We start from the raw sequence: 25328 nt of genomic DNA, 5'->3' as shown, positions 1-25328 counted from the left end.
GCAGTAGATGTACTTTTATAATTCAACATATCCTGTATATTTAAAGTATTGTGGAATGGGAAAGTAACTGTCTACTTGATTCACAGTTGCACTTGCTCACATTCCTCCACACTGGGACTGTTTGTCCTCTGGCACCGTGCGTGTTCAGTCAACTTGGATATGGGGAGATTTTTCCGTCGTGAGTCCGTTCGAAAAACTTCCCCCACCAATCAGCGTGCAGGCCTGGTGCAGTGGCTCCTCCTCCCCGCTGACTGTGTGCGCTCCCACATGTAACGGTGTCGCCCTCCTCCTTCTGCTGCTCTGTCTGTTGCATTGTCTCAGTCACTGGAGGCAGACGCTGCGCACGGAGCAACAGACGCAGCAGCGGCATCGAGGCGACTCCGGCGCACCGGGTTACATTTAAAGTGGCATTAATAGCAGAGACAATGTCAACAGGAAATGGAGCCTGCGCTGATGTGACACATGGGCAGTTAATGTCCCCTCACGTTACAAACGCTGGGGTCATTTCTCCTGGTGCTGGCGCAGTCTGAACCTGGCTGCGTGGCGCGTTTTTACGGATGGTGTGGACTGTATTTACTGTCATGTTGCGGTAGTTCAAGTGGTCACTATGTTGCTGTCGCTCATGCGCACCTGTGCCGCTCTACCTGAACCAGCTGGACCATAGATCCCTTTCACCCACAGCGCGGTAAACTGAGTGGTGGTCAGCGGTGCACCCACGTTCCGTCTTCCCGGCATTTCGACAGAGGATGGCCGCCCGCCGAAGCTGCGTGAACTCGCTCTGGTCTGGCACCGAGCGCGTCCGCATCGGCGAACGCCTCAAAGCGACGCTGGCCGGGGTGCTGGAGCTGGAGCTGCTCAGGTGCAAACACCTGGAGATGGTGGACGCCGCTCTGGAGGAGCCACGAGCGGAGGAGGAGGAGAGCGTCGAGCATGGAGCTGCGACAACCCGCCGGCAACAGGTCAGTCCATGCGTCTGTCAGCTCATACCCCGGATCTCCAGGCTACATGAAGACATTATTAGATATGGATGCGGGGATGATGGTGCGCTGCCAACGAGGCAGTTTCCCTGCGGCTCACAGGCACATTTGGCGGCGCATGGCTGCGCCCACAGCTGAATAACCAATTGATTAAGATGGTGCCGGGGAGCTTCCAGGCATGCAAACTCGATCATTAAACACATGTCAGTGAGGGTCAGGGTGCTGGCTCTGTGCCCTGCTGCCTCAAGGTTATAGGAAAGCTGTGGTAGACCGATACGCACACACACACATTCTTGTACGGTTTCCTTGGTGAGGACATGCATAGACCAAGCACATTCCCTAGCCCCTCACCCTAACACGAATAATCACAGCTAAATGCCTAATCCTAAACCTAACCTTAATTGTAGACCATATAAAAAGTGTTCTGGTTCTCCTGAGGATGCCAATGTGGAAGTACATCTATACTGAATAGCCACTAGGGGGCGGTTGCAAAAAAGAACACAAAAAAATGCACCTACTTTTCACTTGATTTGCATCATCTGTCAACATTTTTCTTGGGGGTTAGTTAGTTTCGTGCCTGGTACAAAAGCACATGATGTTAATATTGTAAATGATGTCCCTGTTTAGAGGAAAATAGACGAGGAAGGAGAGTTGACGTTAGTGTAATTGACAGCTACAATCAGAGCACAAATTGTGAACTTTAATTTGCACAACATCAACATGTGTGATGGTAGCTCAGTGGGAGGTTGTGGGTTCGATTCCCGGCTCCACTAGTCTACATGCCGATGTTTCCTTGGGCAAGACACTTAAACCCACGTTGGCTGTGTTGGCAGCGTGAATGGGTGTGAAAAAAAAACGTGCTGTATGAAAACATGGGTGAATGGGTGAATGGCAAATCTGTAGTGTAAAGCAGCTTTGAGTGGTCAAGACTAGAAAAGTGCTATATAAAAACAAACATTTACCATTTACATGGCACCAACCAAATTAGGATTCTGGAAGTTTCAAAACAGGAGTACAGATTAACTGGGTGCCACTTAACCTATTCTTAACCTTCTATTCCTAACCCTCAAAAAGCCCTTTACAGCCCACAACAATCGGTTTGAGTCAGAACATCAGACATGTACATGTACACACACACACACACACACAGGTTTGCGCAGCTATCCTTTTAAGAGCTTGCATTGACTAAAGTCTTAATCCAAACCATAACCAGTTAATGCCTAACTCTATCCTAAACCTACAAACAATTCAAACTGTAGCCATAAACTTCACCAGTCTCTCAGAAATTAGGTCCAGGTTTTGGTCTCCATAAAGGACTGCTGGTCCTGACAAGGTCAGTATTTATGCCAGAAAAGAGGTAACAAAAGCGCGTGTGCACACACACACACACAGGTGCTAAAACCAAGTCTAGTTCAGTCGAGATATTAATACACAAACCAGCAACCAGACACTGTTGCATTGTTTGTCTGTCTGTGTCAGCTCATCAGCTGTAAAGGTCACTTGGAAACCACTTTAACATTCACATCACTCTGACCGTGAAGGTATACATTCCATCACTGACTGTCACCTGAAAATCCTCCCGTGGAGAGAGAGTGTGACCTCCACTGAGGAGGGCGAAGACGGGTGATCTCGAGTCTCATGGGAAAAAGAAAGAAACCTATTTCCCAACCTTTGTCCTGAAATGGATACCCGGGTCTTTTTGTGGTGAGAATGTGGGGAATGTGGGTTGACATGTAATACAGTAGGACAGGATGTGAACAGGACTGTGGATACACAGGCCGCAGTTTGGTCTCATCCGTTATTCCTGAACATGAACTAAAACAACCTGTGAAGTCAGCAAGATGTAAATTTTTGGCACAGCAGAATCTATATTGAGGACAAAATGGAGACAAAAAAATGGGCAAGAAAATACTGATATTAAGTAATACCAGAGTTTCAAAAAGGTCCGATATAGTGTTTAGTGTGGCTGTAAAGGCACATTATTTGTTAAAGACAAAATGTGTGTTGTTTCTCACAGATCATTTTTTAAACATGTGTTCTGAATGAAAATGAGAATAATGATGTCAAAATAATCTCAATAAGATATTTATTCAAAATCGTTCATCCCTATTGCAAACTAAAAATCATTAGGTTTTACAGTATTTGTTGATTAATCAATGTATTTAAATAGAATATAGAATAGAATAGCCTTTATTAACAACATTGGGGAGGCTTCTCTGCCTCCAAGGGCACTGATTTATAAAAAAAAAAAGAGACACTTTCAGCACTACATAGAAATAAACATTTCCTACTCGCTGAAATTCTTCCGCAAGACTAAAACCTCACCCAGAGTAATCTCCCTTCGTAACGTCAAATCCTGTGTGTGCAGATCTGTGGGCTGAAACTCCATGATGGATATGCATGGCTGTACAGAGAAGCGTCACAGATGATCTCTGAATCATTCCTGGGTGTGACAAACCAGACACATAACATGTTCATGCTGTGATGAGTGACTTTTTCCACTAACTGTGTTGACAACCGATTTAGAAATGTAAAGAAACTTTTCAAAGTGTGAGTATTCACTGCTTTTGAAGCTTTTGAACTGAATCTATTGTTTTTTTTTATACTACTACTGTTTGGACAAGGCACATGTGTGGAGGCAGCGCCTTGTGTGAAATGATCCTCCTTCCAGCAGTGAAACCATAACAATGTAAGATACAGCAGTGATGTCAGAGCTGTGTGATGTTACGTGTGTGGGTTTCCCCCCCCCCCAAAAAATTCAGTCTTTCTAGTATTGGGATCATTTCCAGATTTGACAAACCAGTGATAGGTTGTGTTTTTTTATGTATTTATTAAAATATATTAACCACACATGGGTAATTGTTGGCAACATTAATATTATTTGACCGTCATCCACATTCACTAAAAAACACTTTACCACGCTCACTTTGCCCCAGAGTGTTATTCCACTGTGAATATGTGTGTTCAATACCAATAAGTGGTATGAGTCAGCAGCAGCAGCAGCCTGCAGCACATTAGTACATGTTCTGCTGTTGAAGCCCGGGCACAGCTTTTTTATTTCACAAAATAGTATGAAAAGGATAAGATTAGATTTGACTGGCGGAATTCAGGAAATTAACTTGTCCCAGCAGCAATACGATCATGCATAGACAAGTGACCACATGAATAAATGTAAACAAATACGGTATGAAAATATAAATACAAAATAGTAATAGAATTACCAGCCGTAGGAATATTAAAGAGTACCAGAAGTTTTGCTCCTGGTGATGCATCACGATATCTGTCGAACTGAAGAAAACAACAAAACGTTGACGTGAAAAGTTGAAAGTGCATACATATTGAATGTGGATGGAGCATCTCTAAACGTAGCTTTCTCCGACATTATCCCGCTTTAAACTCCCTCTTCTTTGGCCAGGTAACTTCCACTCGTTTCCCCTCATTCATTTTAACAGCGCCACCACGAGGAGACTTCAAGTAGTGATGCCCAGTGATACTTAGCGTCTTAATTTATTAATTAAAATACTGATATTTGCCCTGTTGTATCGATTATCGTATTGCACGAGGAAGGACGACGATGAATTGGCAACTATTTTGATAATGGATTTATCATTTTAACTTCTCTAATTTTTGTTTGTGGACAAAACAAGACTGACCAAACGATTGCCCAGCCTGACAAGAACGTGCTAAAAGAATTATTATTTTATCTTTATTATATGAAAACAGCTTAAAATAATAAAACGTATCTTCACCAGTGCAAGGAGCAGAATTACAGTCCCATCTGAGTGAGGGCGTCTGCAGGGATATGTGTCTGATAACGTGCTGCCTTTCTCACCAGCAGCCACCCACCAACATCTCCTGTGTGCTTCCCCTGTGGCGAGGCCGAGCGAGCAGCACTGCTCATTCTCACCTCTGAAGGGAGCTGCCAGGGTGGCAGAGCAGGCTGGCAGTCTGCCCTCTGACCTCCACCAACACATGCACACGCACACAGACACACACACACACAGACAAACAAACAAACTGTGCAAAAGCAATCAACCACAACTAGTTTAAAATATGCAGCAGCAGAGAAACCAAAGATGGCTGCTTTTTTACTTATTGCCATAAAGGTGGAAATGTACAGGTTTAATCCACAGACACATTATATCCTTTTTTATTTTATTGAATTTTTTTGTTACATTTTTTCTAAGTAGCATGTTAAATGTTTATCATATTGTGATTATTTAGACGGATATTGCTTTTGCTATGCTTTGATTTATGATTCATATATGATGTAATTTTCCACGAAAAGAAAATCCGAAGACACGCACAGAGCAAGATTTTTCTGCAACACTGCTGTTTTGACCAAAAACACATTATTTGGATATTGCACTTGCTCATGTTGCACTGTTGACCACATTTGCTTGAATAACTGTGCAGCCCTCATCTATAACATGCTAAAAAAAGATGTATACACCTACACACACACATAAATATGCACATATTCACAGGTGCATTCACGCACACACGCATACATACTTAAGTAAACCTGTTGGTACATCACAATCTATAAATCACTCAAAGTTCTTTTTTGCAATATTAATAGAAAGGAGAAAGGGACCGTGCTTCATCAATTATTCTAATATTTCTATTTGGTTTCTAATTCTCATAGTGAGTTTCCATTTCATGTATTTTATTCGCCATTCCAAAATCCATCACTTTATGTAACATCATTTTTTTTAAACACCGGTTGTTCTGCTTTCATAAAAATAACTATTTTGTAAGCCGAGGATTAGTTGACACATAACATAACGCTCTCGACTTATTTTTGAATCAACCTCTTGAAATGTGATTCATCTTTTTCTCTGTAGTGGAGAGAGAGGGAGAGAGAGAGAGAGAGAGAGCAAATCCATATTAATCAGGTTGGGATTATGTTTGTGTGGTGTCGTCTTTTTAAGCATGTGATGAGGTCCAGTATTTAAGCAGCATGCAGGTTTATTTAAAAAGGAAAAAAATAAATAAAAAAATGCTGATTTCTGATTTTCCAGCTTTTTAAATGTGAATATTTTCTGGTTTCTTTGCTCCATATAACAAAGAAATCATTAAAACAGAATAGTTTTTGGTTTTTGGACAAAACGAGACATTTGAGAACATCATCCTTTCTTGGTTTGAGGAAACACTGATCAACATTTTATGGACCAAACGATTACTTGATTAATCGATTATTGGCAATAAGTATGTATGTATATGTATGTATATATATGTGTGTGTATATATATATATTTATTATATTATATTATATTATATTATATATATATTCCCCCTGCGCCAAACTGCAGAGGTCATTTTAAAAAGTGCGAATCAGCGTTGCAGCGTTCAAGGCTCGGACCAAGTGTCACTGGTGGGCACATAACAAAAAAAAGAATGAATATAGTTCTCGACTCAAGGGAAACTGAGGTTGGGAAGCACAATTTTTAAAAAATACTATCCCTATTCTAGTAATACAAAGCTAAATGCAAATCGGTGAAGTATTCTTTAAAAGATTGTGATTCTCGACACTAAAGTGAAGGTCCTTAAAATGTGTGTCTGTTTCATCTTACTGAAGGCAGCCCTGCCTTCGACATTCAGTTTAATATAGGGAAGCATCGTCTTACACCGAGAGCCATTATCCTGACTTGTGGAGTGACAAAGCTTTTGTCTGTGGGGTTTTTGGCCTCGGGAAGTCTGCAAAAATCCACCTGAATGTTTCAGTTGCAGTGAAGCTCGAGGAGTGCATCGCTCAACTTCACCGAGAAGCTGAAGATACTCAGTGTGGGCTGTCGTCACATTTCAACAGCACATTAATAATGCATGAAACAATAAGTGCAACGTGGAACGAGCTTGTACTTCTCACACCATGCGCTCCTTCCACCCAGGCAACGTTTGACTAAATTATTCGGCCTCAACATCGTAAAAACCGCTGCAGTTGGTCTTGCCGTGATGAAATAATGCCCTCAGTAGTGTTGTGTGTGTGGATGATACACACCTGATACATTTTCTGTGTATTGTTAAGGAGGGTCTGTGCTGCTGGGGTGTCACATTACAGACCCTCACCCACTTGTGTGTCACTCGCCTATGATTTGATCATCACTGGTGTCTGTGTAACATCATATCCTGTAATGTGCAGTGCATTAGGCTGCTGACAGATTATTATTATTATTGTTATATAGAGAAGTAGACGCTTGTTTCTGCAGATATTTACACCTTCAAAGGACTTTCTAAAGGTTTAACCCGCATCTTACATACAAGTGTGGAATGACAAAATGGACACATTTTACGGCAGCAAGAGGAGAGTGCAAAAGTGGGATTTGGCAGCAGAACGTACAACACAATATAAAAGCGAGTGAAAATCACAGCGAGACAGGATTAGTGCGAGTTCATGCTGAGGCTAAGTTAAATATTTCGCCTCGTCTGTTTGTGCTGTTTTGTGGTTCTGTGTGGGAGGAAAAGTGAGCAGGAGTTGGAGAGCGAGCAGCTGTAGCTATGGTGAGTAGGGGGCGGCTGGCTCCAAGGATATTACCCAAGTAAGGGGGTATTTGTCAAGGGGGAGTGCGGGGGAGGTGGGGGTCCTTCAAGATGCCCTTCTCTCTCACCCAGCAACCGCTCACCACTCTCTCCCCACCTTCACTCTATCAGTGACTCACTCTTATTTCTCGGTCTCTCTTTTTGTCCCTCTTGCTCATTTCAGTCACCCACTCAGCTGCTCCTCACTGCACATTTGTCGTGAATAAAAGGAAAAGGGAGAGGTAAAAAAAAAAAAAGTAGATAGGGTTCAGGAGTGAGTCGAAGCTCCCTAATCCTTCAGAGTTGAGATAAGCCGAGGGCAAGTCAAAGTCTGAAACTCTTTCTTCCACTTATTTTTACTTCCCCAGTCCATCCCCCCTTCCCTTCTGTCACCCTGGCTGCTCTTTGTTACGTCATCTGTCTTCCTTCCATTATCCTCTGAATCCCCCTTCTCTCCCCCAACAGTGAGTCACTACCTGTTTTGTTTCCGCAGCAACAAGAGGATTGATCAGTGCCACTCAGTGTCTCTGTTGTCTGGACTCCATCAGTCTAATGCAGGGGGCTCTTGGCTCCTGTCCAGGAGGGCTGGGTTGGGGGATTTTAAAGGATAACTGGAGGAGAGGGGGGAGGGGGCTTTACTCTAACAAGCCTCTGCTAATCTGGGAAATTGAGGCACACTTTTGCTAACCTGATAGGACAATTGTTGGTGTGTTTGGGACCTGTTCCAGGAAGCACAGTGTGATGTGATGTCTCATTATTGATATAATGGGCACACAGAGCTTATTGCATATACATCATTTGTTAAATTCTGTTTATGCAGTGCAAAGGAGTCATTGGTGAAAAGTAACTGCGAACACTACACTGTTCAAAGATATTTTTGCAAGTATTTCCACTTAATGCTACATTCTGATTCTACTTAATTACATTTCAGTGCTCCCTCACTACTATATATATTTATACAGAAATATCCACTAAAATGAACCAACCTTTTTTCACAGTGGTGAACACTTATGTGCAATTACACCCGCTTGGTGGTATAATAGTCCATATTTAATTTGACTTGATATTATTTGGGTTATTTTGTAACAGCGTAAACATCGTCTTTTTAACGGTTGTGAACGCTCCACGCTCATAGACAGAAAAACGTGTTTGATTCTTACGAATGTGCTGTTTGTATGTTGTCATAGAAACATACTGTGATATTTGATTTGTGCCACTGTTGCTTTTTTCCAGACCGCCTCTTCTTCAGATATAATAGTATTGCCCTGTCAGAGCAGCGCAGACGACTGTGGCAGTCATTCAGGAGATGGAACGGTCTACTCCTCATCTGCAAGGAGAAGTAATTCACGCTGGTCCACCCTGTCGTGGGACGCCCCCTCTGACCTGCTCTCTCCCCCAACACCAGACCCCAGTGGTGGGATCCACCTGGACAGTGACTCCAGACCTAGTTCAGGTAGAAATGTTTGTTCCAGGGTCAAAATAGTTGACAGCGAGCGATAACGGCACTGACTTGTACGATGATCAACAGAGTTTTTCACCTTCTGTTACAACTACAGCTCACGTTGTGTCAGAGAATTCCATTTAAACATTAACTACACTATTTACTTACACTCTTTGTGACTTGACACTGCCTCATTCAGTTTCTGTCTCATTGTAACTCTGGTCCCTGTGTCTCTACATTTACACCCAACTCTTTTTATTATATTACATATAACATAAGTCGGACAAATTCAATATTACTTCAGATTTCTGTGATACATTTATGAAGCTAACCGCATGTTATTGTTAGTCAAACAGTGGATCCAGCACCGTGACGTCTTTCTCCTGGAATTTATCTTAGTTTCTGTTGGTGATGTCTTTGTTTGGCGAGTTTTAACTGATGTTGCTTCTCTTTTTCTACGCCCAAACTAAACACTGTGGGTACAAAAACATTCCTCAGAAAGGTTCCACTAGGCCAGGGGTGTGTCAAACTCAATTACTTCTATAACCAGGCTTATAGAAGATTAAAGAAACATTAGATTAAGGATGTGTTATATAAAGATATATTAGTGATACTTTTTTCATAAAATAAAATGAATTGATTTACCCGTGGCTAAATATTTAAAATTTAAAAAGTTCCCTTATAGTTTCAAAAACCTTTCTTTGTAAACACTGATTTTCATCTATGATTTTTTTATTTTGCATTTATTCTGCTCACACACCTTCACCTCACAGACAAGCATGCCGGACATAGGCACACCTGGCTTTTAAATGGAAGGACAAGTGAAACTCTGATTGGTTTAATTGACGTTCTGCCTCGGACACACCTACTTTGTGCCTTGCATCTCACCGAGATAACGCGTGTATTTACAGTGGCGAAATTAGAGAAGGACATTGCCCTAATCTGCCTATTATATCGCTGGCCGAATACAATTGCATTGTGGCCGGATGTGGCCCACAGGCCTTGAGTTTGACACATCTCCACTTGGCAGTTGGACAGATAAGGTGAAGCCCATGGAGTCACCTTGACGACCAAGACAATCCACAACTAAAATTAGCCAAGAAATACTGTAAATATAGCACCCAATAGAGAATTAATGTAAAATATAAGCATGTTACATAAAAATCAGAAAGGTCAGGATACTGAAAACATCAACCATTTGAGAAAATATGCTGATGTTACATAGTACTAAATATTCTTCCCTCTCTCTTATTAAGGTTTCTATTCAGTCAGCGGAAGCTCTCTGTCAGACTCTTGCTACTCTGTGTCCAGTGATGCCGCTCAGGGAGGACCAGTGCCGCCGGCCAAACCTGTGAAGCCGTGGGAGCAGACTGCTCTTTCTACAGACAACACAGACATCCTGTGGTCAGAAGGTGCAGTGCAAAAGCACCAGCAAGAGCAGCCTGTAATGCAGAACAGCCTGGAGGATGCTGAACACACAGAAGGCATTCCAGTTTCAGGTGAGCTGGTGCAGATAATGGAGCCGTGTTTTCTGGATTCTTTTAAGTAAATATGACTTTTCAGTAGACAGCTTAGTGTAGTTTAAACAATGAGTACAGTACTTAGCAGTGGTGTTTGATTATTGTTTAATTATGCAGGGAATAATAATTATATAAAGTTATCTAAAATCTCATCATGTGTCACACAGGAACAAGTGACCTTGAAGAAACTGGTCTGAGCTTTTTGTTGGACCTCTACTCAGGACTTGGAGATTCCCTGATTGCTTCACTTCTCCCCCTTCTTGACCTCATTTCCTCTCGCTCAAACTCTGCCCTCCATTCAAAGCCCCAGCTGGACTCTCGCTTCTGTACTGACCTGGTATCCCGTCGGACCAAAGAGGTTTACCCCTACCCAAGTCCTTTGCATGCCGTTGCCCTTCAGAGTCCCCTCTTCACCTCCCAAAACCAAGAGCAATCAGTGTCCATGAGTCCAGAGGGGCTTCAAAATGATGATCCATTGGATTCAAACGAAAGCCCAGCTCTGCCTCTCCAGCCTCCGCAGTCTGCTACGCTGGCTTCTGTCACGCAGCTGGAGCACTACATCTCTCGTCTGGCTCATCAGTACCACAGTCGGGTAACCTCCTCCACCTCTGATCTTCTCTTAGCTACCACCCCAGTTCCAGTCATGCACAGAGGCCTTTGCACCCCTGGCAAAAGTCATGGTTCAACCCAGTCTCTCTCTGCTTTTGAAAGTCGCAGCACAACCTCAATAATGGCAGGGGGCAGCATCACTCCTTGTAGGTCACTGCTGGGAAATTCAGCCAGAGTCGGCCTCAGCACTAGTGCGAAAAAGGCCACAAGGAACTCAATCAACCTGGGAAACCTTCCTTCAGCAACTGGAGAGGACGTGAATATAAATCTGCATCTTAACCTTAACTTGAACCTGGCTTCTGGTTTAAATCGTAGCAGGGGAACCGTGGACAATTCCAAAGGTGGCAGTTGTGGAGCTTTCAGGAGTGACTTTACTGCAGCTCCTGCTGCCACATCTCTCTCCTCTGCTACACCCACCCCAGCAGTTCGAGTTCGCCCTCGCATTTCAACTTGTCCAAGCAGCCTGAGCCACCGCAGCTCTCTGGAGGTCATTTCAGGGTCCGTACCAAATACTGGATATGGGTCATCAACATCATCATCATCATCATTCTGTCGCTCATTAGACTGGAGCAGTGGCGCGCCACCAGACGCTGGACCATCAGTTTTTGGTACAAATGGTGGATCAGCTCCTGGGTCTCAGCGTAGCAGCTTGATTCAAGAGTCCAGCGCCAGTACCAACTTAAGTGAAGACTCTCCTATGGTGGGAGAAATCTCCCGCCTTTCTGGGCTGTCCAGGGCTGTTGTGGTTGGACTGATGGAACAAGGTGTGGAGCTTGATATTGACTGTTTCCAAACAGAAAGTGCAGGTGAAGTGAGGGGTCACAGTAAATCTCACCTGACAGCCCAGACAGATCAATCACATCATTACACTAGATTGACCAATCTGAATGCCCAGAGACCAATACAGCTGTCCCTCAGTGTCACTCATTCTCCTCAATCTCAGTCCAGTCTCACCCCTCCTCTCTCACACTCCAGCAGCCCCATTCACCCTTACCAGCCTATGCATATTCCCTCTCCCCATTACTCCTCTCACTGCCAATACCAGCAGATCCCTTCCCCATCTGATCTTCCCTCTTCCACAGCCTCCTCCCCGGCCTCCCGCCCCACTGCCAGAGGTCGCTCCCCCCCACGGCCTCTCCAGCCGTCCCCCATGGGTCCCACCCCTCTCTCCGTTTTCCGTCGGGATGCACCCTTCCAGTGCTCCCTTCCCCACACCAACACAAGGACCTCTCCTTTGGAGCATGGTGGCATCCAACCAAGAGGAGGATCACTTCGGCAGAGTGGTGCATGGAAGAAGGCAGAGGGAGAAGGGCTATACAGAGGAAAGCATGCGTCCCATAAGTTGATCAGGGCAGCCACAGTAAGCAGCTATGCTAAGAGAGAGAACTTCAGTGCTGCTTGGTGTGAGGAGGAGGAAAAGGCAGCAGCTCTGACATCAAAAAAGACCTCCAACAAACTGTGGAGGGGCTTTGAGGGACGGCGCTGGGCCAAAGAGTCAGAAAAAGACAGGGAAGACATAGACAGAGCTGAGTATGGCTACGGGTGGAGGAGGAACAGTGTTGGGAGCTGGAGAAGGGAGAAACCCAGGGTAAAGGCTTCATCCAGCAGTAATGACAAGAGGCCAAAAGTAGATAGCTCGCCACTCTTCTCAAAGAGGAGAGGGAAAGAAGATGGGGAGAGACATAGCTCCAGCCTCAGGCTTTCCAGAAGGGCTTTATTCAGAAGTGAGTCCCAAGGTTTGCTGGTGCCTCGTAACCACAGCGAGGAGCATGCAAAGCGGTCACATTGGGTCTCCTCATTTGACGTAGGACAGGGGAGCTTGGGCATCAACAAGGATGAAGGGGTCAGACTACTTACAGCAAGGGAGGACGATAAACGTCTGTCATCCACCGCAAGCCTCTTTAACCTTTCTCGCTCTCAGAGCCTTGAAGGCAGCTGCCACTCACTTTCCCCTCTCTCCTCCCCTTCCTTTTCTCCATCCCCTCCTTCACGGATGCCGCTCCAGCGGTCTCGATCACTAAAGGACTTGGGGAGGAGAGTGTTTGGCTCAATGAGGTCACTGAGTCTCAAACGGAAGCCATCGAAGAAGTGACATTTGTACAATGAATAATTATTACAGTAGATTCTTCCATGTGTTCTGCTCGAACTACCAGTGATGGCTGTTATTACACTCCATGTAATAGGAAGTGCCATCACTTTAATTTTGAAATATCAAAGATTTGTATTTGATTACACAGATTTACTACTTCTGAAATACTAGTTATAAAATATATGCCATTAGTTTTTATTAACCACTATCATGAAACTTCATCTCAGGCAGTGACGTCTGCAAAGCCTACTAATATTATTATTTGTTCACATCAATTCCAGTAAGATCTTTATAAATTGAGAAAAGACAAACCCTTTTTAATTAGCCACTTAAAAAGATCTGTGTCATAATAAGAGTGTAAAGTGTGTACTCTTCTAAAGTCTTCCTTGACAATGCATCATTGTAAAATGTACAAGAAACTGTGGGATGTAGCATGGCCCACAAAGAAATGCCAGTGATAAAAAAATATATATAATAGAGGTGATTTGTTTATGTAGGTTACAGTTCAATTTGTCATCATGCATATGCTGGATTTATATTTCAACAATATTCTGGGATTCTTCAATCTTAAAAGTAGCCCATTTAAAAAAAACGGAAAAAAAAACCCAAGTCAAATTGAATATTGGCAGCTTCATTGTATAATGGTTAAATCTCCCTGTAACCATGAGTTTGAATTTATACGTGTACACCCTCTTCTGCATGCTGCTCTGTGACTTGTTCAATGTTTCTAGCTATTGTGAGAATGTAATATTCCTCTCTGTTAATGGGCAACATTGCCTCCGAAGTACAATCAAACATTGGTCAAACAAAGACTGAAACCAAGCAAATACTCTTTACCTGGTTTTTGTGCTCAGGATTTTCAAATAAATATTGAATGACTAAAAATACTCATGAGTTATTGGAAACAAAAAGTGGCTTCCTCATGGCTGAAGAATAATAAAAGAAAACTAAAAGCTGACATCTACCTACATTACCATATGCTGTATGTTTGTTGAAAAAGACACCAACACCACTTGGAAATGATTTATAAAAAAATATTTTACTTGAAAATTCAGGAAATCAATACTCACACCACAGACAACTGCAATCACAGAAGCATTATCAGGAGTCGGAGTAGTGTGCGAGTCCTGTGTCCACGTTGCTAGGAAACTAAGATCTGTACTGTCTCTATTTTCAGCAGCAACATCTTTACCTCCCCTCTGACTGTTGCAGTATCCTTTATAACATGCAAACCATATGCTGCCAAGTTCAGCTCATAAATGCATAGGAGACGCCGTAACATTCATGACGTGTTGAATGTATGTGATTGCTCGGTTGACTCAGTTGAAAGCAGTCTTTCTCGGGCTGAGGCTTCAGTTTGGTGCAGTGAGCCGGCAGGCTAATCTCCATTGGTTTGGTTAACCTGTTCTCTGGAGGAAAACATTCCCCGATACAAGGCCTTCTCTTTTTGGATCTCCCTCTGCAGTTTCTCCTCGGCCCTTTGCAGGTGCTTCCTTACATTAGCATCTGTCAGAAAGTGTGGAAAGGCATTTTTCAGATATGTAGGTGACAGAGCCAAATATCAGTGAAAGAAAATCAGAACTTACTGCAATAAATTAGTAGAATGGCTAAATAGGTACATATACATTATACTCTCTGAATCCTTGGGTATGGAAAATACCTCATACTCCTGTTAATTGAACAAATGTAAGCAAAAGAGAATAAGGACAAATTTGAGTCATATCCAATGTCAATGTATGTCATATCAATGTAATGTAATGTAATGTAATATCCTTCTAAATTGGCTTGTTTGAACTCAACATCGTCTACTACACTGGAACCTTTTCACCTTTTTGCTTGCACATCTCACATCTATTTTTCTCTAAGTGGAAAATAGAGTAGTGCACATACAGTGTATTGGTCTGTGAACTTACTAAAAGTGAAAGTGATGCATAAAAGTGGGTGAATGCATTCTGCGAACACAAAGAGCATATTGTCAGCCCTGCCCTGCTGGCTCTTCTCTCACCATTCGGTTGCGCTTTGCAAGCCTGGGCAAGGTACTGTTTGGCGGCCTGTGCATCTCCCATCTCCAAACAGGCGACTCCTGCCCTGTACAGTGCTTTGACATTGCCTGGTCGCAAATGCAGCACCCGCAAGCTGTACTCCTGCACACGTGCATAGTTAACACTCTCTTTCTGCAACAGACAGGCTGGAAGAGATAGATATGTACATACAGGTAAATATATTGAAATAGAAATATTGCACTTGGCTGCCATTTTTATATTTTAAAGCAATCAGAAAAATGCTGAGAGACAGAAAAGTGGAGAGAGATTTGTTGGTAGGAGTGGTGCCAAGTACTGCATGCAATACTAGTGATAGGAAACTATTTCAGTTTTTCAGGAGCTACTTCTTTAATACTTTACAAAAGAATATGCAAGGTTTATGTCACATAGTGTTTAAAACCTGTTTGATATATTAGTGATCTTTCAGCATTACAAGTAGTGTTGTTTTATCTACCAGCTAAGTTGTTGTAACAGTCCACTTGTGTGCTCCTCAGTGAAGCCTCCTGTTCTGCTGTGAGAGCAGGCATCCCGTTTCCAAACTGTTTCAATGACGTCATTACTTCAGAGTCGAGGCCTCGGAGGATCAGGAGAGCGCGGTGATATCGGCCGATGGCTGAGCGAATGTTCTTCTCCCTATAGAAAGCGTTTCCTTCCATTTTCATTTTGACAGCTTCCTCCAACAAAGGCCAAACTGGATTTGATGTCTGTCGGTGCATCAAGATGCCAGGTGGTTCCCCTCCTGCTGCTAAAGCCACTGGCGCATCTGAACTCTCCTCCCCAGCTACAGCGTTCATTTCTGCAGTGGAGATCATTAGCTGGTAAAATGAGAAACCAAGTGTGAATCAATGTGCTCGGAGGCCATTCAAGAGCCTCCTCTACATACATTCATTTTCTGGCATACATGCAGGCTGGCACCAATCACAGCTGAGGGGGGGTACACACTGGACAGGTTGAAAGTCCATCGCAGGGTCAATAGAGACTAACGACTATGTCACATACCTACTGTCAATTTAGAGCAGTGGTCACCCACGGGCACTTGGTAGCCCGCGAGCAGCCAGCGAGGTGCCCGTGGGCTCATTTCACTTCAGTAAAATGTCCTGATATTGTTTATAAAAACTGTGATAATCATTAGGAGTAAGCACTGGATTTAATGTGTATGCAATTAAATGCATAATATTCATAATTTAAATGGTAAATTGCATAAAATGTTAATATGGTAGCCCTCCATATTATTCTCTACCCTTCAGGTAGCTCTTGGTCTCAAAAAGGTTGGTGACCCCTGATTTAGAGTGTCCATTCTGCATGTTTTTAGACTGACCTCCACTTACTTTGGAGCACTGGACTGTGATAAAGAAGGATGAGAACTTTGATAAAGAACTTCAAACTCTTCTTCCATCTTTGGACTGTGGAGGGCATCATTGCACATCTTGGTGTACAGTCTGCCATAGAAGAAGAAGAAGCTCTTAAGCATTTCATGCTGCACTTGCCTAGCATTTTGTGCTGGTATTCAGGGCTAAAACCAAAGCTTTTTTCCATAAAATGGTGGAAGATACCAGTCAATGTCTCCTTGACCTCAAAATGTTATCATAATATATTTTGCTCACAAAAGAAAAGATTCGGTTCACTTTAATAAAGCGAAGAAAGCAGAAAAATGTCCACATCTAAGAAGCTGTAATCTCTGTGACAAATCTGTGCGCTCATTAAAATGGAGTCAATAGGATTGATAGACAAAAATGGATGCATCACATTTTAGGTCACACTCACTTTACTCTTCAAAACACAAACAGTACAATGCAGCACAAATTGTTGGCTTAATCAGTTTGAAACAAAGAAGAAGACAGAATTCTAGTGACATAACCGCAACGTTGCTGTTATTATCTTCTGTGTAAAGTTTCGTTTGTAGCTACAGCTAACCGAGCTGTGTCACCTGCTCACTCACACGAACGACGTCCAGTTCACTTACTTCACATTTAAACGGTTAGTTTGGTACATGAAAATGTGAGCTATGAAGTATTACCTTAAAAAGGTGCCACGGAAGATCATCAAACAGGAGCTGTTCTTTACTTTCCTCTGTTAAACAACCATTCTGCTGTTGTTGATGTGCTACCTACTATCTTCTTCTTCGGGTTTTGCAAGCTTGACGCAACAACGGCGTGATGCTGCCCTCTACTGTCTGTTACTCTAATCTTTACCAAACCACTTGTTAATATTTTCTGATAAGTCCTGTGTTTATATTCCTACTGTTTTTAGCACACCTATAAGGTATGTGGAGTGGAAAGAGAGTTTGAATGGTTTCATCAGCCAGAGCAGTCAGATTTAAATATTCCAAACAACGTCATAATAATGCAATTCTATTTTGAAATGATGACTTAGCGTCTCATAATTATCAGGTATTTAGAGATAGTACATCATTATTGAGTTAGTATCTCATAATTATGACTATCTATTTTTTTTTACGACATAGTATCTCATTATTATGAAATAGTATCTCAAAAGTATGACCTGCTTTTTTTTTAGTATGTGGCGGAAACGGGCTTCCACAAAAGAAAAAAAAGAAAATCTATGCAGTAACTGCATTTTATATTGTCACCGCTCGGGGCAGTAACGGCCAGTGACGTTTTCGCGCATGCGCTGTGGCGTTCCACACAACCGCAATCAGCAATCATGGCGGCGGCCGTCGACAGTGTTGTGAAAGTGTAAGTTTACCTACATTTATTCCAAGAGTAAAACGACCAAACTATCAGAGGCGCAGTTGCACTCGATTTGTCGTTGTGGTATTGCGTAATGTTGAAGACAGTAAACGTCGTGTCCTTAACCGGGAATATAATAACTGTCCCAAGAGAATAACGTTGTCCACCGAGCTAGGGTTAGCCTGTTAGCTGCGGGACAATGTTAATGAAGCGAACTCATTGTGGAGCTGTGTTTTATCTGCTGTCCATCACTAATTAGATTCTCGGCCGTGTTTTTAAGTGGCTCATACGTACAGTATGTTCTATCTGTTGCTGGTCAGATGAAGGAGACAGTTAATTTCCTCCCCCCCCCCACACACACACACACATTGAGCTTGGCGGGTGCTTTGTTGTGACGAAATGCTCGCTAACAATCAACCTTTTGTTCCGACCACGTCCCTCCCGTCTGTACTCATCCATGTGAGCGTCCTGATATTAAATGAAGTGACTGATCAGCGTGTGAGCAGTTTTCTGATGAGACAACCTGCCGCGAGAGTGAAGACAATATTATGTCATGTATTTTGTGAGGAAGGCCGCCTTATCGCCTACCGTTGTAATTCAAGATCATCCAAGTCACTCATTATTAAACACGTTTAATGCACACGGTAACACAGTGTGCTCTGCAAAGAAATCTAAATATCAACTAAGATGACGATGAGGTGGTCTTTCTCTTTGCATGCCCTGTAATTAGTGGTAGAAGTTGAAGTTATTATTTTCAACCTCTGGAATCAACAAACCGTTTTTGCATAGAGAACTGCCTCACGCCGTCAGCAGTTTCTGCCACTTTCAAAGTCACTTAAATCACCACTCTGATGTTCAGTTTGAACTTCAGTAGCTCGCCTTGACTATGTCTACTTGTCTTTAACAAGCAGTTGAACAAGTGTACATAAATAAGTGAGTGTATTATACACTAGGATTTATCTTTATATATAATGTTATGCACTGTGCACATAAGACTATGAAAGCCTTGCGTCAAATTTGCAAACTGTATGTTTAAAGCGTGTTTGTTTGTTCCGTCTTTGTTGACTTTGAAGTTAAAAAAAAACATAATTAAAGGGTGTTGTTTAACTTTGACACAGGAGCACTTGGGGTACTTCATAGATTAAATATCTCTAAATATCTAAGTAGATCCACGCTTGTGACTCTGTGGAATTTTTTCATTTGTTTTGCGTAAGTGGCTGAGGCAAATATGAGATGCAAATTGAAAAGGACACGCCTGGATGTGAACAGGAAGCGTGCACCTGCAAGGTAACCTGTGGAAACCAGAAGGCACATAACACCAGCCACTCCTGTTTTCCTCTTGTTATAATCCTTCCATGCATAAATATTAACCAGCCTGAACATTGATCTAGTCAAATGGCAAACATAAACCAATAGTTATCTGTAGCTTTAGTATAATTTTAAGTGTTACAATAGAGTGGAATACTACAACTGTTCTAAAAGTACTTTCAAACTGTTACATTTGACATGTTTATGAAGGTCAGTGTTAGCTGACCTGTTAGTGTTCCACCTTTCAGACTGGGAGAGCAGTATTACAGAGATGCCATGGAGCAGTGTCATAGTTACAACGCTCGTCTCTGTGCTGAGCGCAGCATCCTCATGCCTTTCCTGGACTCTCAGACTGGTGTAGCTCAGTCCAACTGTTACATCTGGATGGAGAAGAGGCACCGGAGTGCAGGTATATAATCAGTCCAGACTAGCAAGTGAATACAATTTTACACTTTATCATGTATGATATACTTTGATCATTTTGCTAAATGTTTTTTGCTAGGACTTAGTATTTTCTACAACCCCACTATAAGATACAGTATATTATTAAAATGCAGAGGCCGCAGTACAATACATATTGTGATGTACAGTTATTTTTAATGATAACCATACTACTGAAGCTGCTTTATTAACCTTTTAACAGCAAGGGTACATGTTTGGCTTAATGTAAGTTGACCTCTACCGCCACCCACTGCCTTTATTTTATACTGCGTCTTACATAAAGTTTGTTTTTAAGACTACCATAACAGCATTTGTTGCCAAATTATCCAGTAACAACTAATTTGATGCATGCACGCATTGGCAAGTTGTTATTTTTGATTTTGCAAGGCCCTAATTTCTTCATATGTTGTTGTTTTTTTCTGTTTGTGATGTTGCACTTCACAATAGGTGTAGCTCCAGGGCAGCTCTACACCTACCCAGCCCGCCGCTGGAGGAAGAAACGGCGTTCTCATCCCCCTGAGGACCCTCGTTTGGCTTTCCCACCTATCAAAACAGGTATTTGTTCTGATGAAACGGCATTTGCTCCCATGCTGGTGTAACGCCACCAGTTTGTGTGCTCGTGCATAGCTGACAAAAAAAGTTTTTCAAAGAAATAAATAAATAAAACTTAATTGAAGGTGAAACATTTGTTGTGTACTGCTGGTACAGGCACTGTTTTAAAAGTATTCATTTAGCACTGTTATGGGAAAAAAACCCAAATGATACCCAACCCTAATTATCGGTTTATTTAAATTGTTTTTGTTTGTCCTGTGATGTCTTTGCATGCATGACTTTTTTTGGTGTTTGCAGCAGATTTGGATATTGGTCTGAAGCGTGATGCAATTGGGCCTGTTGATGGCAGCAGTCTGGAGGCCTTGCTGAAAGGGGAGCCTCTCGACAGGAGGAGTGGCATAGCAGACAACCGCGGCCCAGAGGATGACACAGCCGCTGTGGAGCCTCCTGCTACGTCCGCCGCCACTCACACATCATCTGGGCGCATCCGCAAGGTCAGACCTCAAAGCTGGCTGAGTTTTAATTAAACATATTTGAGGTTGTATTTATACCACACTGAAGCACATTGCATATGAATGGGTTTAGGTGGTTGTAAGTTTGTTGGCTTTCAACATCCAGATTAGGTTCAAGATTTTTCTTTTCAAAATAACTGCTTTTTGTAGCGAGTCCTGGATCATGATGACTACTTGGATGATTTGGACGATGAAGACTTTGAGGATGAGACTCCCAAGAGACGGGGCAAGAGCAAGTCCAAGGTATGTGCCTTTTCCCTAATTTCTCATTTGATTACTCACAGCTAACAGTTCAGCATCTTTTTTATTCCACCATTTATTGTTTTTACAGGAAAATGTCAACAGTTAATGGTCTCAGGTTTTGATGATGAGTCAGTTGTTGTTTGATTTTGCATGATAATCTGTAACTTTAGTTTTTAAAGACATTTAATGGCATCACCTTCTGCTCTATAATATTACGAAGAGCCCTTACTGATGTTTTATTCATCAATTAACTTAACATTTGTTCAGTAATGTCTGTTCCAACTGTTAAATGTGTTCTGTAGGGTCGCAGTGACAAGAACGGCAAAAAGAAAACGGAGGCTGCAGCCGCAGCGCTGGAGGAGAGGGACAAACCTTATGCCTGTGACAGTGAGTAGGAGCTTCCTTTTTTTTAAGCCTGTGTCATGCATATCGCCTCGAAAGGCTTTTGCCTTCTGCCATGCATGGTGTGGCCTTAAAGACGTATTCTAATGTTAGACAACAGAGAAATTGGAAAAGTTGCCAAATTTGCATTTTGTGTTTTTGTTTTTTGTTGAGATGTCGCTTTGTGTGTGCTCAGTAACTTGCTGCCGGCCTTAGCTCAATGCTCACCTCAGCTTTGAGTTTGAAATATGTGTGAAAATTAGTTTTGGAAAAATAACAAAAAGGTGATTTTGAGATGATGCGTTTTGTGGTTCCACCGTGGGCCTTTTTTGGACAGTATTTAAAATTAGCCGCCATCACGTAACACTTTTGTATGACCGTGTTTGTGTGTCAGTCTGTGGAAAGCGCTACAAGAACCGTCCTGGCCTGAGCTACCACTATACGCACTCTCACCTGGCGGAGGAGGAGGGCGAGGACCACGAGGAGATCGAGGCACCACCCACTCCTCGCCAGCCTGAGGAACAGAAGAGTGAGTCCCTCTCTAGTGCTGAGAGAGAGAGACAGAGAGAAAGAAAGAGAGGAGGGAGGTTTGATTGCATGCTGTGTAGCATGTGTGTGTTTGTGCAAAAGAAGTCTCTCTCTCATTCTTGTTTTTTTCTCCTCTCACTCTTTTCATTTTTTGATTTTCATACTGTTTTTGTATCCCAAATTGGGCATTACACTCCATATTCTTCACTGCATTGTTGGGATTCTGGGATTTTTTTATTTTTTCTGCATATTCTCTTTTTTCCCCCCTGAACATATCCATCAACTCGCAGTTTGTTTTCTTTTGTGCATGCGACACCGTGTTAGCAAACACATTCAACCTTCAAAATGTGACTTGTCATTTATTAGTTTGGGTCATGATTTATTGCATCATCAGCCAGTTGCTGGGTTAGTGGGTGGTGTTTGCATAAACAAACATATATATAAACTCTATTACGATAGGTAGTAACTTTCCAGCTTTATGTAAAAGAAGATGGGATGGACATTGTTCAAAATGGTTTTGTGTTATAGTCCTTGTGTGCACTAAAATTTTTTTCCCCCACTCAGCTACTAAGAAGGGTCCCAATGGGCTGGCACTACCCAACGATTACTGTGACTTCTGTCTGGGAGATTCCACCTTAAACCAGAAGACTGGCCAATCAGAGGGGCTGGTGTCATGCTCAGACTGTGGACGCTCAGGTATGACCTCGTCACATCTGCTACCACTACTAAATTGACTGTTTTCTAAGACTCACGCTCAATGTTTACCATTCCAAACAAGAGACAGAACTGTTTAGAGGCAGGGAGGAGGTTGTTTGTTCTGTTTTGACATAACCATGTTTGACTGCTCATTGTACATACTTCTACTATTACAAATAACTATTTACTATTACAAATAAAGATGACAAACGAGAACTGTTTTTGCAAGACATTGCAGCCACCTGGAGAAAGTTGGCTTTTGGATTATAGAATTCCTCAAACCTAGAGCAGATGCACACTTTTTAATGCAGTGCTCACACTTCGCTTCACTTGATTATCTGTGCCTATTTGTAGATGTGCCTGATGTTTATCACCTTCCCTCTCCTTCTTACAGGCCACCCAACATGTCTGCAGTTCACACCTGTGATGATGGCGGCGGTGAAGACCTATCGCTGGCAGTGCATTGAGTGCAAATGCTGCAACGTCTGTGGCACCTCAGAGAACGACGTGAGCCCTTTAACAATAATCCTAACGAACATATCCTCAGTGTTTAAAAACTTCACTGAATTTGACTTCACTGTTTTTTTTTCTAGATATTTTACAAATATGATTAAAGCGGAACTTTGCAACCCTGATCTCTTTTTCGCCTATTTCTCTACCGAGCCCCCCGTACAATACATATTTTACGAAAACACAAGAAAAATCCATCCATTTATCTATTCATTGTCTACCACTTTATCCACACTGTTGTAAAAACTTCTAAAAACAGCTTGAGGTGCTTTCAGACAAAAGCTGACATTAAATTTGTGATCTCTTGTTTTCTTAGGACCAGCTGCTGTTCTGTGATGACTGTGACAGGGGCTACCATATGTACTGTTTAACCCCACCCATGACTGAACCCCCTGAGGGTAAGCTCACAATGTTTTTATCCTGTTCTGTGTTTCTTTGTGCTGCTCATAAAGCCTTTGCCATGAAGGTCACTTTCATCATCGCAAAACTCCCCTTAGGTCCGATCTGAGCCTTTATTCTCCACTCGTGTGTTTGGAGAGCTCATCGGAATCTACACAGGACAAAGTAACCTTTAAATGCATCATTCAGATGCTGGTAATTGTCCCAACAACAACCACGGGAGGAAATTAATACATGTCAAAGATGTCTGTTATACAGTAGTGAAAGAAAACCATACTATGCTATATAAACGTGAACTAGTTATCGGGTTCATACATCGCCACAATAATCTTTATTAGTTAGTAAAAAGTTAGTTTGGTAGTAGTGGTGGTAGTCGAACAAACAAATAAACACTTTACTGTAGCTCTTCACTGTAGAGCTACAATTTGAGAAGGTTGAGTATTTCGCTTAAAAATACTCCCAAGTCCAAATGGTCAGATATTTTCACTGAGTTTCACTCAGTATATGCATCTCTCAATTGCATAAACCATTAAACTGTTTCCAAATTTTAAAGCTATTTAGTTATTCTTCCTAAATAGGAGTTAACAGTTTGCTGTGATGTTTTACAGACAAAAACCTGCTCATGTTCCTCTGAAATGAATCACTGCGACACTTGATGTATTTTCCTCCACTTCCACATTCCGCCCTCACTCTTCTTTGTGTGTTTTTACAGGGAGCTGGAGCTGCCACCTGTGTCTGGCTCTGCTGAAGGACAAAGCTTCCATATACCAGCAGAACCAGAGCTCCACCCCCGAGTGATGTCACATCAGCAAGTGGGGACCCACCCCCAGTAGAAGACGTCAGACCTCGTCTCAGTTGGGATGTCGGCGCTCTCTGTCCAGATGCAGCTGACAGTCAGATTACAGATCAGTTTCAGAAGCCTTCATATCTACAGCGTTCAGAGGGGGGAGGGGCCTCAGAAACCAAAACAGACCTCAGATCAGACAAGATGGGGATCAAACGTCACTTACCACTCTGCCTACAAAGTCCCTGCAGCTAGCCCTCAAAACACATATGTACATATCAGACTAGTACAACACAGTGTGCACACACACACACACACACACACATACACAGAGGATACAGAGAGCATGAAGTAACCATAGAAACTGCTGTCTCCATGGGAACTCCGAGGAGCAAACAGATTAGCATCACACGCTAATTATCTCCTTCATGACGCAGTGTGTACTGTCAAGGTGACACAATTTTTTTTTCTTCTGCCAAATGATCTATTTTTACTCCCTGAATGTGGGAGAAAAAAGAAAACTTCACAACGTGTATTGTCAAAGAATATAATTACTACTATTATTATATCATTGTTATTATTATTGTTCTTGTTCTCATGGACTTGAGGTACTGATTGTCTTTGAGAGGTTTTCCCTGAGTGAAGCCAGTCAGTACCAAGGTTCATCATCATCATCATCATCATCATCAATAAACACACAGAGCTTACAATCACTAAAACCTTCTAGTTCTAATTAAAATGGCAGCAGAAAGAATTCATCCTTTCACTTCTTAGGCTGTTAGCACAAAATCCTGGCTCATGTTATTACTATACAGTTATTACCACAGGTTTTGTCACTTGATATATCAGGTAGTTTTCACCAAAACATTATACAGCTGAGCATGAACTGTAGGTCGGGGCACATGGGATTGACACGTTCATGTCATTTTTAATCCTCCATCAGGCGTTGCTTCAAACTGTCTTTATTTAAAGGTCCACTGTGTAAGAATTAGAGATGTCTAATGGCGGGTTTCCACTCGTGCGACTCGACTCGCCTCGGCATGATGCGGCGCGGTTATTTTGCTTTTCCATTAGCGAGCCGATACGG

General features: G+C 42.4%; 3 protein-coding genes across 10 annotated transcripts; 2 read left to right on the top strand and 1 right to left on the bottom strand.

Annotated features, from left to right (window-relative positions):
- The first annotated feature begins 310 nt into the window (after positions 1-310).
- Positions 311-14100, top strand: si:ch211-168f7.5 (nuclear pore complex protein DDB_G0274915). Its single transcript, XM_058649180.1, has 4 exons — positions 311-959; positions 8730-8949; positions 10194-10436; positions 10625-14100. The coding sequence occupies exons 1-4, from the start codon at positions 747-749 to the stop codon at positions 13156-13158; spliced, it is 3210 nt and encodes a 1069-aa protein (XP_058505163.1). The 5' UTR covers positions 311-746; the 3' UTR covers positions 13159-14100.
- A 75-nt stretch (positions 14101-14175) lies between these two features.
- Positions 14176-17481, bottom strand: ttc9c (tetratricopeptide repeat domain 9C). 4 transcript variants are annotated; one of them, XM_058649188.1, is made up of 5 exons: positions 17215-17480; positions 16516-16636; positions 15652-16012; positions 15161-15343; positions 14176-14661 (listed from the first exon to the last, which is right to left on the bottom strand). In XM_058649188.1, the coding sequence occupies exons 3-5, from the start codon at positions 16007-16009 to the stop codon at positions 14534-14536; spliced, it is 669 nt and encodes a 222-aa protein (XP_058505171.1). In that variant the 5' UTR covers positions 16010-16012; positions 16516-16636; positions 17215-17480; the 3' UTR covers positions 14176-14533. The 4 variants fall into 4 exon arrangements, with proteins under 4 accessions (XP_058505171.1, XP_058505170.1, XP_058505173.1 ...); XM_058649187.1 differs by having other exon boundaries at positions 16526-16636; XM_058649190.1 differs by lacking the exon at positions 16516-16636 and having other exon boundaries at positions 15652-15993; positions 17215-17481.
- A 327-nt stretch (positions 17482-17808) lies between these two features.
- dpf2l (D4, zinc and double PHD fingers family 2, like) lies at positions 17809-24572 on the top strand. Of its 5 annotated transcripts, none has more exons than XM_058649184.1 (11): positions 17809-17893; positions 19444-19604; positions 20084-20191; positions 20489-20682; positions 20851-20943; positions 21246-21330; positions 21719-21853; positions 22417-22548; positions 22943-23055; positions 23375-23456; positions 24170-24572. In XM_058649184.1, the coding sequence occupies exons 1-11, from the start codon at positions 17862-17864 to the stop codon at positions 24253-24255; spliced, it is 1221 nt and encodes a 406-aa protein (XP_058505167.1). In that variant the 5' UTR covers positions 17809-17861; the 3' UTR covers positions 24256-24572. The 5 variants fall into 5 exon arrangements, with proteins under 5 accessions (XP_058505167.1, XP_058505166.1, XP_058505168.1 ...); XM_058649183.1 differs by having other exon boundaries at positions 20486-20682; XM_058649181.1 differs by lacking the exon at positions 17809-17893 and adding an exon at positions 19049-19174 and having other exon boundaries at positions 20486-20682.
- Positions 24573-25328: the final 756 nt, after the last annotated feature.

Source organism: Solea solea, chromosome 14, assembly GCF_958295425.1.
Source record: "Solea solea chromosome 14, fSolSol10.1, whole genome shotgun sequence".
NCBI lineage: Eukaryota > Metazoa > Chordata > Actinopteri > Pleuronectiformes > Soleidae > Solea > Solea solea.
Note: the sequence above shows the minus strand (reverse complement) of the source record. Positions and strands in the feature narration are given on the sequence as shown.